Here is a 15,243-nt window from a genome sequence, read left to right on the forward strand (position 1 = left end):
TGGGTGGAAAGGTGCTTAATACAATTGAAGGTGATTTATATTCCAGGTGTGAGGAACGTCCATAAGATCAGCTAAGCTGAATTTTACCATCCTCCTTAACATTTCCTCTAAACAGGACAGTGTTTCTTCATATTGTTTTGTGAGATTTGGCCAATCTTGGATGGGTCTGTTTGTTGTAGCCGAGAATGCCCTATTCCCAGGATCTGCTAATTGTATCCTCACCCAAATGCATGGAGTGGGAATGCCCTGGTACTGGAATGGTGAAGCTGGTTGGTATCTTTTTCCCCTCCAATTCCTCTTTCTGTGAAGTTCATAACCAAACTTAAGGAGTGTGGTGCCAGGATCATTCCTACTGCTCCATCATCACCATAGACAATCATGTTTCCATTGTTACAGAGGATAGGAGCAAAGGAACCTTTGCATCTACTGTGCCACACATCTCTACTGCTGTGTCAGCTCTTGTGGGAAGCAGCTCTTCAGTGACTTCGCCTCCTGGCCTGGAGATTGGACACATTTCCCTACACTGGCAGCGCCTGTCAAAATGAGTAGCTGTACTCGGTTAAGCTTCACACAGATCATTGGTGCAAAGGTCTTAAGAACACCTGTTTCTTTTATAACCGGGCCTAGTCAAGGCTTTGGAATTTCTGAAGGATGGCTTCCACAAGGGTTGTCCGTTTTATCTCTGAGGGAAGGTCCGCAATCAGATCGAGATTTTCGAAGTCCCTGGAATAATTTGGATATCATGGAATTGTTGGTCAGCATTTGCTTAGATAGTTTGGGATAAAGTATCAGCGAAGGAATAATATTTTTCCAGTATGGGATCTGCCGTTGGTCTTGGAAGCGCTCAAGGCAGAGGTTTGTTGAGTCATTGCTATCAAGGCCTACTCAGGTGGTTGTTAACAAAGGCAGCGTTCCTCAAGTCAACTACTTCAGCAAGACAAGTGTGCAAATTGGGCTCATTGGTGTTTGAACTCCCCTTCTCGAGATCATTCCCAGGTACAGTGGTTCTATGCCCGAGCCTGGATTTTCCTCCTAAGATTTTAGCACCATTTTATATGGAACAAGAAATCATCCTGCCCGCCTTTCCAGTCAATGCTGTGAGCGCTGGAGAACCAACATTTCCTGCACAGGATCCAGTTCAAGCCTTACAGCTCTCTGTTGAAATAATGACAGTGTATTAGAAGGCCTCATATCTCCTCGACACCTGTGGTCCAGTGAACAAAGAACATAAGCCATTGGTAGCTACTTTCAGCCATTGGTTGACGATGGTCGCTTATCAAAGAGCAGATAAGGACATTCCTAAAAATATTCAGGGAAGGTCCACCCATGGGGTAGCGCAGCACGGTGTGGCCTCAAGATATCCCCAATGTGTCAATGTGGACTGAACCAGCCACGTTTACTTGACATCACACGTGGGTGCTTGAAGGCACTCTTTCTTCAGTATTTTCTGCACAGGTTCTTCATTCTTCTTCTGAGCGACTCCTATTCGGTTTTGTTTCCCAAATCAATATGCGTATGCATCTGAGTTTTTATCTCTTACCTGTTGTTTCCTAATACTAGGCACACATGAATGGTATAGAAGGCTAGGCTGTGCCTATTGTGCCTGCTTAGCTACAGCTTCACAAAGTAAAGTAAAGATGGAACAAGGATGCATAGACGTGGTAATCTCCATTAGACCTAGTCTGATCTCATATACATATTTAACCCATCATAAATTCCCTCTACCCAAAAGCCACTGATAACAGCTCCCCATCTGAAAACACGATATTCCGCAACTAATTAGGCAAGTACACAAAAGCGGCATTGAAAGCTTAACATTTATTTGCTCAAAGCAATACCCCAAAGCCTAGGGGGACCAGATTTTCAATACAAAAAAACAGGACGGCCAACAATATAAAAGACGGACTACCACTCACAGCCGATCCCTAACCCTGGAAGAATAAAGATGAGAGCACACCCTCACGCATGATCTCTGTGTTTCATTGGGTGGCCTTTATTAAGTGACTGGTTTCATATTTAACAATGGCAACGAGGTTTCAAGCACCTGCTCGTGCCGCAGTGAAAGCAATGTAGCATCCTGCTTTCACCTTTGTTACCGCTCTGGCCTGTGACACCCGCCTGCAGCGGCACGCATTCTTTCCACTTGCCAGCGTGCTCCAGCTGTGCCCTGCAAGCCTGCTGATCATGCGGGCACCAGGCACGACTCATTGTGTTCCCTGGAGCTCTGTGCTCCATTTTCCAGAACTAGCGTTAGGACCACAGGCAAGCATCCTGCAGCACAACTCCATTGCAAGGCCTGCCAAGCTCTAGCCCAGAAAGTGCATCATTGGCGCCAGAGCTCGCACAGCAGCCTGTGAACAAGCAGTCCCAGCAACGTTTCATTTAAGGAGGTAAGAGTGCATACACACTGGTGCTACCTGCCTCCACTGTCTAGAAATTAACAGCAAAAGAAGGCACCCAACTCCCTTTTCATAGGCCAACAACATGCCGGATGAAGAAGGAGTTAGCAGCACCTCGGCTCATAGGCCACCCTCCCCTGCACTCACGCTACCCACTAGGGAAGAAGGGAGTCATAATTCGCTGCAATTACAGGCAGTCCCACCTTTTGACTTAACTGATACCAGCAGCCTGGCACCACGCTGGAAGAGATGGCTCAAAGAGCCCAACATTTACATAGCCGCCTTTGGTGTGCAAGAGGAACATCACTTCCGAGGAATATTGATGCATTCACTAGGTCCAATTGTACGGGACATTGTGTTTGAAATGCCTGAAAACACCACTGACACATTCCAGGGCATCATTGACGCTGTAAACAATTACTTTGCTCCACTAAGAAATGTGGACTTTGGGCCTCATTACGAGTATGGAGGTAGCTATGCCGCTTTTAGCGGCATGGCTACCCCCATACCAGGTACCAGGTCTGGGTTCTAGGAATGAGGAATTACTGGGCCATTCCGACCTTGTAGGGCCTGGTAATTCCCTTTCCTGGGACCTGGACTCAGTACATCTCCATTCCCATTGAGCCCCCATAGGGGGCCCATAGGGCTCAATGGGAATGGGGAGGATGCTAACAACGGGCCGATTAATGACGGGCCCATTTTAGCATCCTGGTCTGCTAGCGGGTCCCGCTAAGGACGCCTGGTTTTACCAGACATCCTTAGCGGGACCCGCGAGCAAACCTCGTAATGAGGCGTCAGAGGGTTAACAGCGCCGGCAGCTCTACCAACGCTGTTAACCCTCTACCGCCTTCCTCCTAATGAGGCCCTAGGAACGCCATATTTTTCACATCTCCACTCAGGAGAAGACAAAACTCTAGATCATCTTGTCATGCGATTGTACAAAAGAGTTAAAGACTATGACTTCAAAGATTACTCAACTGAGGAGGCATTAACATCCCAAACAATTGCTGGCTGCGAATCAGCAGAATTCCCCAAGAAGTTATTACACAAGACCCGGTCTCTGGATAATACATTGCAACTTGCCAGGGCAGACATGCCGCTCTCCTTGCAAACAGCATCTCTGGGTAACATCATTAAAATCACTCGTATTCTGAAAGAGGAATGTTTCTGTCGTTTATGCCGTAATAGGGCTCAAAGGGAAACTGCGAAACAAGTCTTGACAGAGTGCCCTTCTATGGGAGCAGTGTATATAGAGCATCTTGGTAGAATTGTTCATCAGTTGACAATAATTAAAGATCCCATATTTTGGACTTTATGTATTAATACTAAACATCTAAGTGGGTCATTACGAGTTTGGAGGCAGCCATGGTGCTATTAGTGCCATGGCTGCCTCCAAACTCGTGTCCGGGTCCGGGTAGACGGAATGGGGACTTACCGGGTAATTCCAACTTTGGAGGACCAGGTAAGTCCCCATTCTGAAAACCATTCCCCATTCCCATTCGAGCCCCCATAGGGCTCAATGGGAATGAGGAAGTAATAATGGGCCCGCAAATAGCGGGCCCGTTATTAGCTCCCTGGTCCCTTAGTGGCTCACGCTAAGGGCGGCTGGTAAAACCAGCCGGCCTTAGTGGGACCCGCTAAGGTACCTCAGAATGCGGTGGTAGAGGGTTAACGGCACCGGCATCCTTATCGGTGCTGTTAACCCCCTACCGCCGTACTCGTAATGAGGCCCTAAGTCGTTTTATGTCCCTGTTCAGAATTTGGAACTTAGTGGGGAAACGCTTGGACACAATTGGCAAAGCCGGGGAATAGAGTATATGAATCCCTGAACTAGTAGATGAAGGAGTTTGCAGCATGTCAAAGCTAACCCTTGGCGATCCCACAAAGTATCCTTTTTAATTCACTGGTTGTCTGGCAGAGTTTTATCCTAGTTTGTGTGGCTGCCACACAGGAAGATGCATGTTGATCGAGCGACGCATAGAGGGCATACTAGTTACACGAGTACATGCTTGGCTGAAATGTTTGCAACTTACAGTACATTTAGCTATGCAGCAAAAACATATTAACGTTCGTAGGAATTGACGCTATATATGATTAAAACGTGAAAAGACTGCACTTTTGCCAGTCACAAAGGGACAATACACTGTTGGGTTATGAAGGACATGTTTCTGAAATCGGAAAATTGTTCAAAGCCGAAATGCGAGAAACTAAAGGACACGCAGCAGGAGAACAGTTACACCAGCCAAAGTATATATCCAGTGGAGCCTGCAGGCCCTGTGGGCCCTCGGCGGGGTTTACAGCGGACTCATGCCACAGCAAGGATGGTACAGAGGTGTGAAGCATGCATGCAGCAAGGTCTGCCTACTCGTTAATCGGGAGATGGATTTAAACATTGCACAGTCTCCCCATTGCGACCGTGCGTCCAGCGGAAAGCAACACAAAGCTACACCCCAAATTGCTGTTTTTAAGATTTGCACCAGTAATCCAGAGGTAACTCCCCCAGATGTTGAAGCTGCAGAAGAGACAGCAAAGCTGGGTTGCTCAGACGTGCCATCTTCTGCAATGACCTAGCCAATGGGCTTCCACTTCCAGGTCCTTCCAACAGCACTTCCGTACAGATGTCTGGGAATGTACCCCTTCTCAGCAGGGTTCTTTTGATTTCCTTTGTCTTCCACAGGGCGTCTCTCAGCAGAGGAGCATCTACTGTTCGAGTGTCCAGAGTTCACTTTCGTCTGTCACTAAAAGTATTTTAGTGGCTACTCACTCCGGTTCAGACATTATTCGCAAAACCTGCATTGCAGCGCGGTTTGCAGACAGGGCCTCATCACAAATTGGGCGGTATCCTGGCTGGGATACGGCCCAACTTTATTTGCGTTAGCGCCCACCCGTCCAAACACGGGTTGGGCGCTAACTGTAATTCCCTATTCCCCGTTGGTTCCATTGGTAATTGCGCCGAAAATTGGTATTTTCCCAGCGTGTTTACACTCAGCTCTGAGCTGGGGCTAAGCATGCCAGACTCGAGATTGGACGGACCCTTAAATGCAGCGGTAACTATGTTATCGCCCCATTTAAGGGCTACCGCCCAACTCGTGATGAGGCCCTCTGAAAACTTGCCTGTATTTGCATCTGCTGTCCCATGGATTTTACCTATCAGTTTTATGGACTGTGTGTTCTCTTTCAAGGCAGAAAAAGATGTGTGGGCCCTCCTAATTTGCATATGTTGTGACATCCATGATATCACCGAAAATGATGTCATAGAATGAGTCTTTCATACACAATGGGCTAATGGGAAGTTACACTTGAGAAGTTGCCAGAACTAATCCAGGAGATGAACACTGTGATTTGCAGTAGACGAATGATCACTGTGAATATCACAGATGTGGCAGTATTATGAGTGAGGCTTTTTTTGGAATAGTGAACATTGTGAGCTGAATTAGCTCTAGGGCTTCCAATGGTGGCAGATAACCCTCAGTGTGATGAAACTCTTTGCCCAGGAGCACATACTTTGGTTAAGTGTGAAAGTCGGGATTTACGACCATTTAGCAACTCAGGCCTTTGAACATATATCTTTCCATGTTTAGTTGCAAGATATTTTGTGACAGGACTTTTTGCAACTTTGGTCTCTTGGCTGGCAATCTCGTCACGCAAGTGCCCTTCTTACTTTTCCCGTAACTCGTCGTGCTGGGCATCTGAGGCTGGGTTGGGAAATGCATGGATGTGGGAGGCATTCGGCACCATTGAAGCATGCAGACCCGAGGGCCATGCATTGTGAAGGGCGTGCACGGCTGGAGAGGATTAGAGGCTAAGAGGAAGGTTGTCAGATGACTATATCTAACTGGGGGTGCACTCCTTCAGTCCCTGGTTTAGCTTTCACTTTAGTCCCTTTTTTCTAATGGAGAAACAAAAGCCTCAATTGGGACATGATGTCCCGATGACATAGAGTCGCCTGATAACCTTCCCAAGAGGGCAACTGAGTCTCCATAATAAATCAACTCCTGAGCACCCTTTCCAAAGACTCTGTTAACCCAGATATAAATGTATTGTATTGTATTGTTGTCATGTACATAGCACATTTTCCCCATTTGTACTGCCTCAATGCGCTTTGTGGTTAGAACGCCCTCTGGACCGAAAGGTATGGGACAGTTCTCAGAGGAGGCGTACGATGCTTGTGTGCATTTGGCCAATATTAGGACTTAGGAGGGCTGGCTAGTCTCCAGTAACAGAAGGGTCTTACTGTATACAGAGTCAATGGCTGATGTCAGGGCTGGGCTAGTACAAAATAAAATACCCCCCTCTCCCCGAACAAACCTTCTAAAAGCATGCTGCGATAGGAAGTCATGCAAACATAATGTAGATGTGGACTGGCCAGTAGACTACATCGCATACAAGCCAGTTCTTTCTAGTTACATGCTGTGATATAAGCAGTCACATCTCATGCTCAGGTGTGCATGCTTGGATAGGACAACTCCCATCTCACAGTAACACACCCCAGTGTGTGCTAGGACTCGTACATTCAAAACTCCTAGTCACGGCCCGCTGTGCACTGGGATCAGAACACTCCCTCCTCATAACCACAGGCGACACATAGTTCACCTGTTCAGGAATGTGTTATGGGTGCTCACCTGGAAAAGCAGGATGGTTCCGGGCACCACGGCGCAGATCAGGAGGAGGATGCCCTCAGCCGTGATGATGGTGTTCTTGGTCCCTTCCTCCATGTTCAGAAAGGCTTTGGGCCTGGATTCTGCAATGTACCAAATTACAATACATTCATTAGCCTCTAAGGAGTTTATGACATATGTTAGCACAAAAAAACGTATAACACGGTCATAGAGCACCAAGTAGATTGAAAAGGGAACTACCATCAGATAGTAAATCAAACGTTTTTCAATGGGTGGACACATCTGCTCTGTGGGATAGTATCTTACTTTGGCACTTTTTATTACCGTTCCGAGAATAGTGAAATCTTTTATAATGTCCTTTCCTCTCCTTCCTTTCATCACAATTTCCGGACCCGTCCTGCATGTCCTCTGCCCAACTCAGTTGGTTCCCCAGTTCGCCACAGAAGCAATCTCAGTAGGCCATGAAAACAGGGAGAAGAGAGCGAATTGGAGAAGTGACTGTGGAACAGCAGAGGAGTGCAACGTGTGCAGCGATCAGCGCTCGTGCCGTATCCTAGCATAGGGTTCCGTTAGCCTTGTAAATGTGCAGTAATGGAACATAGTGGCAACAAGACGGCACTTCCTTCTCCACATGCCCAAAATGCTTGCCAAGCCTGCGCACAGGGCCAGTTCAAGCACTAGGCAAACTAAGCTGCTGTACAGGGCTCCAGCCAGCAGGGTCGCCAAATACAGCATTTTTCTCCCTTATGTTATGAATTACAAAAGATAATAGTATGGGGTAGGTGCAATAAAATGGTGGAATGCATGGACTTGGTGGAGGCTAAGACTACCAGCACTAACATTAACTGAGCGAAAACTATCATTGAATTTGACGTGCATATTACCAGTGAAGATCTGTTTAATAGCCATTTCTGACACAGCACATGAATCCGAGCAGGCTACACTGCTATCAGAAACCCGGGGCCGGTCTGGGAAAAGGATTATTGGGGCCATCCAAGTACAGGGCCTTGAGGACCTTTTAACATCATTAGTAAACCTATGTGACGCCATGCACCGAGAGACCTGATAGCATACTAATACTTTAAATCTTATTGAAAAATACAACAAAAAAGACCAATTTTGCGTAAAACAGCGGAGAGTCACTGAATCCGAAGCTAGGTAAGCAACTGTGGGTGATGAAGTGTAGCTGAAGGAATTAGGGCTGCCAACACCTAAACGAATGTGCCGGTTCCCGACATTTCTCTGGTAACTATCACGGAAGAAGGCTCAGCCCTCTCCAACGAGATGGACTATCTAACAGCTAATGAGGCTGGAAAAGAGCACAACCGTGGATTAAACAGTCACCATGTTAATCACCAACCCAAGGGCAAGCATAAAAGGAATAATACAATCAGAAATAGGGAATATAATGGCTACTAAGAATGACAACAAATCAAACACAAGAAAGCGTCAGGCAAACTCTGACAACTCGAAGCTAATCAATAGCAAGGGTGGCACCAGTACAAAGCAACCACATTAAATCACTTGGTGGCAATAAGAAAAGGCCCACAGAAGCGAAGGTGAACCCAGAAATCAAACTAAATCCTATTAGATCATCTATAACACCTGCCACCACTGAACTATTCAGGAGAAGGTGCATGAGTGGAAGTAGCACCCCAGAAGGTTTCCATGACTACTTTGGAACTGAAGACTTATTTGCTGAAGAGGAAGGTCCATGCACTATCGGCAGCACTATCACTACAACGAACCAAGGGGTGGCGTGTGATCGTGAAAAAACTAAAGCCACTGAGACTGTACAAGAGGAGTTGCTTTTGTGCGCCAGTAGTTCTATGGAGCAGAGGCGTTGCTGGGGACCAGGGGGCTTATGGGGCTATAGCCCTGGATCTTTTGGTTGTAGCCCCGGACGGAATCTCAGGGGCTACAACCAAAAGGCTAGCTAGCCCCGAGTCCCGACAGTCCCGACATTAGCGTAGCCCAGGATCTTTTCCAGACCTAGCAACACGCCTGCTACGGAGAAATGCTCTGACATGACAGACCAGGACCATTGAGCGGAGCAACACAGGTTCGATCTCCGGGTCTACGCTTAGAAACCTCTGGGTATTAAGCACGCTATAAATAACCTATCATGTGATATCATATCACTTGTCCACTGGGGCTACCACGATCACTCAGAAAAGCCAGATGCAAATTTGCAGAAAATTAGCTGTTGAAATTAAAAGTGTTTTCTGCTCTTCTAGGGACTTATTATTAAATAGGGCAGCAGCTCTCAAGTTAGTTCACCGGCTGCCGCCATTGCGTGTTGGGAACAGGGAGGATAGTGTGCTACCAGAGCAGCTGGAGGCTGAGCACATGCGTATCAGCAACGTACTTTTTTGTACAGATCATCTGACTGACTACGTGGTCGGGCACACTGGTGATTTGAGAAAAGTTGGTCACAATTGTTCTACCATACACTGGTCGCCCAACAAGACTCAATACAATTCAGAAGCAGACGCTTGCGCCATACCAGGAACAACCTCAGATGAGAACAGTGATGCAGAGCCACTGGCTGAACATTGCAGTTTTGAATTTCAGATGTCTTGGAACCTCACAGAAATACAGCTTCAAGGTTGACACCTGCGTTTTATATATTTTTAGTAAGTGCTTCCATTGCTTTCATTGCTGCTCCTGACGCCATATGTGCTACACACGCAGCACTGCAGCGCCGTCTTGAGGCCGTACTTCTGTGTGCCCTGATCACTGTGGCCGTATGATAGGTTCTCCTCCGGCTTGTTCCTTCCTTCTTTGTGTTTGTTTGTTTCCTGGCCCTCTCTCCCCCCTGTTAACCTTCCTCCAATCCTGTTTGACCATCTCCACCCGCCTCCCATCTCGCGCAGCACTTCCCATTGGCCCGTTGGGCCCTCTTAGCAGTCCTCCAGGGCAGCCCCCTGCCCAGCAGACCCCACAGCTAAGGGCCCCTTGGCAAAGGACGGCTCTCATCCAGGCGGCTCCTGGTTGTGTCTGCATGTGTCAGCAGGGGACGCCAGTTGCCAGTCACCATCCCTAAGGCTTCCCTGCGTACCCCCTTACACCTGCAGGTGTGGTTTTCCCCCTGTGTTTATAATTTGCACTGTATCAGTATCTAAATCGCATTGTGAAACCTAGGCCTTTGTCCCTCTATTCAGGATTCTCAAACTTAGTTGTGGTTTTCCCCCCTGTGTTTATAATTAGGACTGTATTTAGTATCTAAATTGCACTGTGAAATCTAGGCGTTTCTACCTCTATTCAGGATTCTCAAACTTAGGTGTGGTTTTCTCCTCCTGTCTTAAAGCGTGCATTTTGGATAGTTCTTTAATCCTGAGTGTTGTCATCTTGTCCTATTGCTCAACCTTCTTGCCTCTCGCTGTCTCGTCTGCCTTCACCCTGCCCGGTTTCCTTCCATAGTGTTTCCCCCCTCCCCTCTCCCTTCCTCTTCTCCCCTCTCCCTACCTACTCCATGGTGCTCTGTCTCTCCGATCTTTTCTAACTGCTCTATTGACTATCCTGCTCTCCTCACTAAAACTGGTAGGAAGAAGTTTAAAAAGGACATCATGGTCTCCAACCCAGGCCTCCCTCTCGCTGACACCTATACCAGTGCCTCCTCGAAGGAAACTCTCACTGACATCCTCTTTGTCATTCCCTCGCCAGACCTATGGACTCTTCACATGGTCTCTCTGCTCTCTCCTTTCTCTTCCTCTCCCATTAATGGCGGCACCCGGTGGGATGCCCTCCTGGCCTCCTTCCACTCCTCTAAGGTCATCATTAATGTTTATTTGAATGGGAACATCCTGGTCCAAGTCCCTCAGGCCAACCTTCACCTCTTTGATAGATGCTTTCCGCACCTCATCAATTTCCTTTCTTCTCCTGCTGTCCCCCCTCCACAGCCTCATCGCCTCCCCCTGCTGCCTCCTCCTCGGCTACCTTGCCCTCTCATTCACTCTCTGCCCCCCCTTGGGCTCCTTCCACACCTCCGCAGGGCGTACCTCTGATCTGTACCCCTCCCTGGAAGTCCTTCAAGGATGGCAGCCTTCTCCACATTGCCACTCTTAACTCTCGCTCAGCTGTCAAACACTCCTCCGACATCTGTCCTCTGTCTCACTGAGACGTGGTTCACGGCCAGCTCTGTCACAAGCTTTGACACGCTCCTCCCTGACAGCTACAAGATCCTCTCCGTGCCCAGGTCCAACCGCTCCAGAGGGGGTGTAGCCCTGATCTTCCCCGAGTGGATTCCTGCCTCTGTCATTCCTACACAGGCCTACTCCTCTTTTGAATGCCTCGTCTGCAGGCTCTCTGTCTCCCCTAGCCATTCCCTTACTGTGGCTACTATCTATCAGCAACCTGGTCAGATTTTCTCCTTCCCCTCTGAGTGGCCGGACCTGTCCTCCTCACTCCTGGCATCGACCACTCAACTCCTCCTTCTTGGAGACTTCAACATCCACCTGGATGCCTCCTGTCCTCCCTCTGCGACTCTCTCTCACTATTCTCCCCTCTGGCCCAACTCACTCTGCAGGGCACACTCTGGATGTTCTGATCTCCTCAGACCATCCCCTTTCTGTCCCTCTCACCACTTCTCTCTCCTGGAGGGATGACTTTCTCCTTTCCTGCCATCTCACCCTCTCTACCCCACAGGCCAAGCCACTTCCATCATTGCCACCCACCTTCTCGGTCCTTCGACCCATGAAGCGCGTATCAGTTGAGGCTTTCGCCACTACTTTCTTACCCCGTTCTCCCCCTTTGGCTGACTCTCACCCTGACACAGCCCTCTCCACTCTGCTATATCTGATACTCTTGACATCCTTGCCCTTTTCATGAGGATCCGCCTTAAGCCCAAAGCCAAGTGCAACTCCTGGTATCACTCAGACCTCGTCACCCTTAAACACAAGTGCAGGGTGGCCAAGAGGAAATGGCGTGCTTCCTGTCCATCCTTGGACAAACTGGCCTGCCGCCTGCTCCAAAGGCAATACCGCCTCTCTGTCCTCACCAAGAAGTGAGCTCATATCCAAGCCTGCGTCTCGGCGGCATCTAACAACTCGGCTGAACTCTTTCAAATCTGCAAGGAACTGACCAATCCTGCCGTAGTCTCTACCTCTCCTGTCCCTTTGCAGGCCCTCTGCAAGGCACTGGCTTCTCACTTCATCTCTAAAACTCAGGAGATCCTGTTCTCACTCTCCTCGTCTCCCCTCCCTCCATCTACTCCCTGCTCTTCCTCTGGCCCTTCTGCAGCCACCTCTCCTCCCTCCTTCTCTGCCTTTCCCCTGTTGTCCTTAGATGAGGTTTCTAGACAAGTCCGATCTATGAAAGTATCATCAAAACAGGTTCATCCTTGTTCCTCCAAAACCAACAAAGACCACATTGACACCCTGGCTCCTGCCCTGACTGACTTCTGCAACCACTCCTTCGCCACTGAAGCACTCCCTTGTGCACCCTCTTCTTAAGAAAACCTCTGTTGATCCCTCCTGCCTGGCTAACTATCAACCCAATCTCCATCACTCCCTTCCTGGGCAAGCTCCTGGAGAAAATGGCCATCTCCCAGCTTAATTTCCACACTGAATCTGTTGGTTGTCTTCATGACCATCAGTCTGGCTTCAGAGCTGCCAGATGCACGGAAACTTCTCTCTTGAACATCCGTGAATACCTGCTCTCCAACCTCGACTCTAACACCCCCTGGGTCCTCATCTTGCTTGATCTCTCTTCTGCCTTTGACACTGTCAACCATTCCATTCTGCTAAATTGTCTCTGTGATAACCTGGGTATCACCGGTCAGGCCCTGGTGTGGCTGACTTCTTTCCTCTCTGACCAACCCTCCCAGGTCTAATTTGGGTCCTTCCTCTCTGCTATCTTTTTCTCTACCCGTGGTGTCCCCCAGGGGTCTAACCTCTCTCCCTGGCTGTTCAACCAATACCTGGCTCTCCCTGCCCACTGCATTGCTACTCTCTGCCCCAACTTTCAGTGCTATGCGTATGACACTCAGCTAAGTTTCAGGCTTCCTTCGGCCACCTCTTCTCCGTCCCTCATCTCTGAATGTCTGTCTGCTATCCAGGAGTGGTGTGCCGCCAACGACCTCTGCCTTAATGCAGTAAGACTGAGATTCTCCTCACCGGCACACCCACTCCCTCCTTTCCTGTCATTCCCCAGCTGAATTCCTGGCTGATACGGAGACTGCACTGGTTACCTGGCCTCTTCTGATCTGGAGCCCAAGCCCTGCCAGTTGCACGCCTGCACTGCCTCCCTGGCAACCCCTGCACCTGGGGACTGTTTTCTGTATCCCTACAGTCCCCCCACCAGCACTTATTTCAGCACTCACCCTGCACTTGCGACCTGCTGGCCGCTCTTTTATTTATCTTGTTTATTTATTATCCCATGTACTGGACTTTCACCTCCCACCTACCCCCGCAATTTTCTTTTTCCCCCTCCCTTGCACTTGCGCGATCTGAATGACACCTGACCTAGTAAGATCATTGTCTGTCTTCCCTCTTTTCCCCCTCCCTTGCCTCGTCGCGCCTTGAAACACCTTTTTATAGGCGCGTTATAAATGCCATATCATATTATATCATGTGTAATAGGCAAAATCCCTTGGCGAACATAAGAATAGGCCTTGGATGGGATGGTACTAAGAAAATGAGTCACATCACCAGTGACACTGGCAAAACTAATAGGCCTTTAGACACTATGGAGTCGAACTGGCTGCCACTAGGGCTCCATTGTGAGACTCTAAGAAAGAGGGTTTCTTGATCTCCTGGAATACCCGAGACCATTCCCATTATTCTAAGATTGGAGGTGTGGTGGACGCAAGCAAGGCATATACAATAATGGCTTAACAAGAAACCTGGGCAACCGCTGAGATTATCATTGAGGCTGAAACGCCACACAGCGATTGGCTATTGGGGGGGCCAAAGGAAGACCAAGGGGTGGGCTATTAATTAGTGTAAACAAATGAATTGAATATTGAAGAGGTCAATTACAAATGTAATAAGGTTTTGGTGGGAAGAATTACGGGTGGTTGTATATAGGGTTCAATTCTACATCCTAAATATCCTTGATCCTCCTGGCACAGCTGAATCTAGGAAGGTATGCAAATTGGTGGGGAAGATACTAAGGGGGTAATTCATGGATTATTTGCGCCGAAAAAAAACGAGATTTAGGTGCCATTCTGCCCACAAATCCCCATTTGTTAAACAGGGATTTGCGAGCAGAATGGCCCACAAATCCCGTTTTTTTCAGCGCAAATAATCCATGAATTACCCCCTAAGTGATTTGAGAACAGACAGGAAAGTCGATCATTGTGTTCGGCGATTTTAATTCTAAATTGCCTGCTGAAAATCGTTTGCTGGATACAAAGGTAAAGTACAACTCTTATATTATCCCCACTGCTATTGAGAGAGAATAACGTGAGTTGTGAAGGGAGAGCGTGGTTTGAACTATTAAATAATCATGGTTTGGTTGTGTGGAATGGCCGTTGCGAGGGCCAGTGCTCTTTGGAAGCAGGGCTATTGCTGTGTCCCCGGGATGGGATGCACGTTTAGAGTATGTTCAAGTTGAGCTGTAATTTGGGAGGCACTAAACTGGAAAGGTAGATTAGCAGGTTGAGTCACTGTTGTCGAGATGTGTGCTCAACCGCCATGGCACAGCACCTGTTTGAACACCCAGGGGGGCAGCTGAGCCTGTTTCTTTTTTCCTTAAATTTTTTTAAACTTTGGTTTCAGCTATACTTTCTTAATACGAAGGTCATGTTCATTAGGAATTTATCAAACAATGTTAAACTACGCTCTTAGTTTCGTAGGCTGCAATTCTTAGAAATATGAATGTTATTTACAATCTTTATGCCACGTCCAGCATTCTTAAGGCCATGCCTGGCAAACCTTAGGCCACCCCCTCAAATACATGCTTGTTGAGTCATTGCGGTTCCCTTTGTTTGCTTATTCACTTAAAACCCCAAATAATTATAATGTCAGCCATATATACTGGGCACATTGTAAGCTGAAGTCTCTTTGCTCACTCAATGCAACATCCCTTGCGAGTCTTGGTTCCCTCACAGAAAAGTGAAACTCATCTCTCTCTATATATAGAATAGGCTAAGGATGTCGGTCATAAAAGCAACACTTTCAACTTTACCCACTAGATGGCAGCAGCAAGGTGGTAGAGAAGGCAGTGATAGCACCAGAGAGACGGCTCAGGGAACACTACCAGAAATACTGAGGGATGTGCAG

At 48.0% G+C, this 15,243-nt stretch overlaps 1 protein-coding gene across 1 annotated transcript in view; it reads right to left on the minus strand.

Moving 5' to 3' along the window:
* The window catches only part of CD79A (CD79a molecule), a 172,268-nt gene that overhangs the window by 67,001 nt on the left and 90,024 nt on the right, over window positions 1-15,243 (minus strand). The window contains exon 3 of the mRNA XM_069640912.1: window positions 7,022-7,140. Coding sequence (XP_069497013.1) covers window positions 7,022-7,140 — 119 coding nt within the window. The remainder of the gene's footprint in view (window positions 1-7,021; window positions 7,141-15,243) is intronic.

Source organism: Ambystoma mexicanum, chromosome 1q (genome assembly GCF_040938575.1).
Source record: "Ambystoma mexicanum isolate Mex_15411 chromosome 1q, UKY_AmexF1_1, whole genome shotgun sequence".
NCBI lineage: Eukaryota > Metazoa > Chordata > Amphibia > Caudata > Ambystomatidae > Ambystoma > Ambystoma mexicanum.